The sequence below is a fragment of the Xenopus laevis genome, chromosome 1S (assembly GCF_017654675.1).
Source record: "Xenopus laevis strain J_2021 chromosome 1S, Xenopus_laevis_v10.1, whole genome shotgun sequence".
NCBI classification, from domain to species: domain Eukaryota; kingdom Metazoa; phylum Chordata; class Amphibia; order Anura; family Pipidae; genus Xenopus; species Xenopus laevis.
This window is the reverse complement of record NC_054372.1, coordinates 188,144,225-188,148,117: the sequence shown is the minus strand read 5'-3', so window position 1 is coordinate 188,148,117 and position 3,893 is coordinate 188,144,225. Positions and strand designations below refer to the sequence as shown.

Here is a 3,893-nt window from a genome sequence, read left to right as displayed (position 1 = left end):
GGTTACTGTCAGATTTGTTTATATTCTGGTGTGTGTGTGCTTTTTTTTTTTTTTTTTTTTCTAGTCCTCATCTTTGCTTTTGTTGTCCCAGTTTTTCATTGATCCTTTTATCTTGAATTTGCTGTTCTGTATTTAGTTCTTGAATCTTGAATTTCTGTTTTATTACATTGATTTGATTGATTTGGTGTTTTAGTGGTTTCGGTGTTATCGCTTTAATTTTTTTAGTTTGCCATTTCAGTTTACTTGTTCGTGCAAATAAAATTGTTCTTGCATATAGTTTTTGATTGTTATTGGTATTTTTTTATTTATTGATTGCCATAGAATAGTGACAGGTTCCAGGGGTTAGGTTCTCTTTCTTTGCCAGATTTGCCTTCCAGAGGGTTCTAGAAGGTAAGAGGGGTTGGTTTTTTTTTTTTCGTTTTTTTTTGTGTTGCAGGGAGTTCTCGAGGTTAGGGACAGATTTGTTTATATACGGGTGTGTTTTTATTTCTAGTCTCCCCCCCCCTTTGCTTTTGTTGGCCCAGTTTTACTTATAATCTGTAGCTTTTCACAGCTTTTTCTGACTACTGATTATTAGCCTCTCTATATATAGATAATATATATATTTTGTTAAAAATGGCCAGAATGTTTTCCGCAGAAGAGGCTGCTGCATACTGCATGGTATCCAGCTCAGAGGAGTTTAGCGACTCCGATTCTGAGTATGTGCCTCCTAGATCAGAGAGTGACTCATCTACTGAGGAGTCATGGGATAGTAGTGGCACGGTTAGTGCTCTGGAGGAGCCCATGGAGGTAGATGAGGAGGTTGTGCAGGATGAGGAAGAGGGCAATAGGGCTGATACTGCAGCTGGAGGAGAGCCTGCGTGGGGGCCTCCTGGTAATTTCCCCCTTGCCATTCCCCCATTTACTGCAGTCTCTGGAGTTAAGGTGGACACTGGGAATTTTCAACCGATTGATTTTTTTCAGTTGTTTTTGACAGAGGCCATCCTACAGGATATGGTCCTCTATACAAATTTATACGCTGAGCAATACCTTGTCCAAAATCCTCTGCCAAGGTATGCTCGAGCTCGTGCGTGGCATCCAACAGATGTAAATGAGTTGAAGAGGTTTTTGGGACTCACATTGGCCATGGGTCTCATAAAAGCCAATTCTTTGGAGTCATATTGGGACAGCACTACCGTGTTGTCCATCCCCATTTTTTCTGCCACAATGCCAAGAAACCGGTATCCGCTACTGCTCCGGTTTCTGCATTTCAACAACAATGCCACTGCTGTACCCCCCAATGAGCCCGGACATGACAGGCTGCACAAATTGAGGCCCCTTATAAATAGCCTGTCCGAGCGCTTTAGAGAAGTGTATGCCCCATCCCAAAACATTTGTATAGACGAATCGCTTCTCCTTTTCAAAGGGCGCATAAAATTCCGGCAGTATATCCCAAGCAAGCGTGCCCGCTATGGGATAAAATTTTATAAACTGTGCGAAAGCAGCTCTGGGTACACAAGTTTTTTTTTAATTTATGAAGGGAAAGACTCCATATTAGATCACCCTGGTTGTCCCCTTGACCTGACTGTCAGTGGCAAGATTGTATGGGAGCTCATCTGTCCCCTTCTGGGCCAAGGTTACCACTTATATGTGGATAACTTTTACTCGGGTATCCCACTGTTTAGAGCCCTATATTCATTGGATACCCCAGCCTGTGGCACTATAAATCGTACCCGTAAAGGACTGCCCAGGGATCTCCTCGAGAAAAAATTGAACCGTGGAGAAATTTATGCCCTTAGAAATGATGAGCTCCTTGCCATCAAATATTTTGACACAAGAAACGTTTTCATGCTGACAACAATCCACGATGAGTCAGTAATCACAGAACATAGAGTTGGTAGGCCCCCTAAAATCAAGCCTCGCTGTTGCAAGGAATACAGCAAACATATGGGTGGTGTTGATAGAACTGACCAACTCCAGCACTATTATAATGCCACCCGCAAAACAACGGCCTGGTACAAAAAAGTTGGCATCTACTTGATCCAAATGGCCCTCCGAAATTCATATGTTGTATATCAGGCAGCAGTACCAGGCCCAAAATTGACCTATTATAAATACCAGCAGCAGATACTCCCTGCCCTGTTGTTTTGTGGTACAGAGGAGGCCGGGCCAGAGATGCCAGCTATGCCAGCAAGTGACAATGTGGCCAGGTTGATAGGAAAGCATTTCATAGACACGCTTCCACCCACACCTGGTAAAAAGTTTGCCCAGAAAGCCTGCAAGGTGTGCCGCAAAATGGGTATCAGACGAGATACACGGTACTATTGCCCAAAGTGCCCTCGCAACCCCGGGTTGTGTTTCAAACCGTGTTTTGAAATATACCATACTGAGCTGCACTACTAATAATGATCTTGTATGTTGTTGTGTATTGATTGGCGTTATATTAAGAATTGGTGTCCCGCTTTGTGCAAAATTTATATTCAGGGCATTCATAGCATTTTATGTTCTTAATTTTGTATTTTCTTTTACCTCAAATGTCCCTAGGGCTATGGATCACACTGGGGGGTGTAGCCAAATGAGGTGTTCAGTGATGGACAAGGGCGCCCAAAAACTTGTGGTGTGTGATGACTCCATGAGATCATTTCATCTCGCCTGCTGATGACTTTATCTCTCTGATGCCACAAAGACATTTTTTTTTTTTACTGACACCACATAAGCTCCCTCTGAGTGCAGTTGCTGAGTATATTGGTATTTCGGATTTTACTAGTATATTCGGTTTACCTGGAATTTTGGTTAGTATTGGTTTCTGCTTTTTTTTGTAAAGTGATATGCACTTCATAACTTTCTTTGTTCAACTGCCAACCAAAACCCTGTTGCCCGTAGTTGGTAACAGTTTGCATTTCAAAAGTTTAGGCTAACTGTAGTTTTTCTCTTAATTATGGATAGTAGCAGTACTGTATTAAATGTATAACTGAGATTATTTGAGAGCAACGGGCCACTTGATTGCACTGAAAGCTGACCTTGAGTTTTCAGTTCAGATTCTTTATTTCTGGGTAATATATATTTTGTTCTTGTGTAGCCATTCATCTTTTTTGCAGAATTGTGATTGGCACTAGTGATGGGCGAATTTATTCGCCAGGCGCGAATTCGCAGCGAATTTGCGCGATTCACCGCCAGCGAATAAATTCGCGAAACTCCCGCGAAAATTCGCGGCAAAAATTCGCCGGCGTCAAAAAAAAATTTGCCGAAAAAACGGACGCCAGCGTCAAAAACAGACGCCGGCGCAAAAAACGGGCGCCGGCGTCGAGAAATTTTTCGCCGTTTCGCGAAATTCGCGAATTTTTCGGCGAAGCGAAACGGCGCAAATTCGCCCATCACTAATTGGCACACCACATATTGCCATGCTGTGTCGGTTTACTGAAGAGTACAGATCAAACAAAAGGGTCCAAACATGCTCCACTAAACAGATAATGGTAAGCAGAATATTCAGTATCTATTCCGTAAGTTTTTGCTGCTTGTGTTTCGGTTTTTGGAGCGAAATGTAATTGAGGTTTTTTTTCTTCATTCAGACCAAACCGTTAACCTTTACAAAGAACTATCCACAAATCTGCATGTAGGAAAGCAAGAATGGGGCCACTGAATATCTGCGAGTCTGCACTTTCAAGGATTATATACTTTATAGAGGTATTTCACAGGTAAGGGGGTTAGTTTAGACTGCAAACCTGGAAGGTATGCCCTTAGAGTGCAGCCCCAAATTTAGCTATTGCCCATGCTTTAGAGCAGTGATCCCCAACCAGTAGCTCGTGAGTAACATGTTGTTCTCCAACCCCTTGGATGTTGCTCTCAGTGGCCTCAAAGCAGGAGCTTATTTTTGTATTCCAGGCTTGGAGGCAAGTTTTGGTGAATAAAAAAAC

The 3,893-nt window shown here is 42.5% G+C and overlaps 1 protein-coding gene across 1 annotated transcript; it reads left to right on the top strand.

Moving 5' to 3' along the window:
* The first annotated feature begins 615 nt into the window (after nucleotides 1–615).
* On the top strand, nucleotides 616–2,382 carry LOC121399187 (piggyBac transposable element-derived protein 4-like). Its single transcript, XM_041579163.1, has 2 exons — nucleotides 616–860; nucleotides 1,053–2,382. The coding sequence occupies exons 1-2, from the start codon at nucleotides 616–618 to the stop codon at nucleotides 2,380–2,382; spliced, it is 1,575 nt and encodes a 524-aa protein (XP_041435097.1).
* The last annotated feature ends 1,511 nt before the right edge of the window (nucleotides 2,383–3,893 follow it).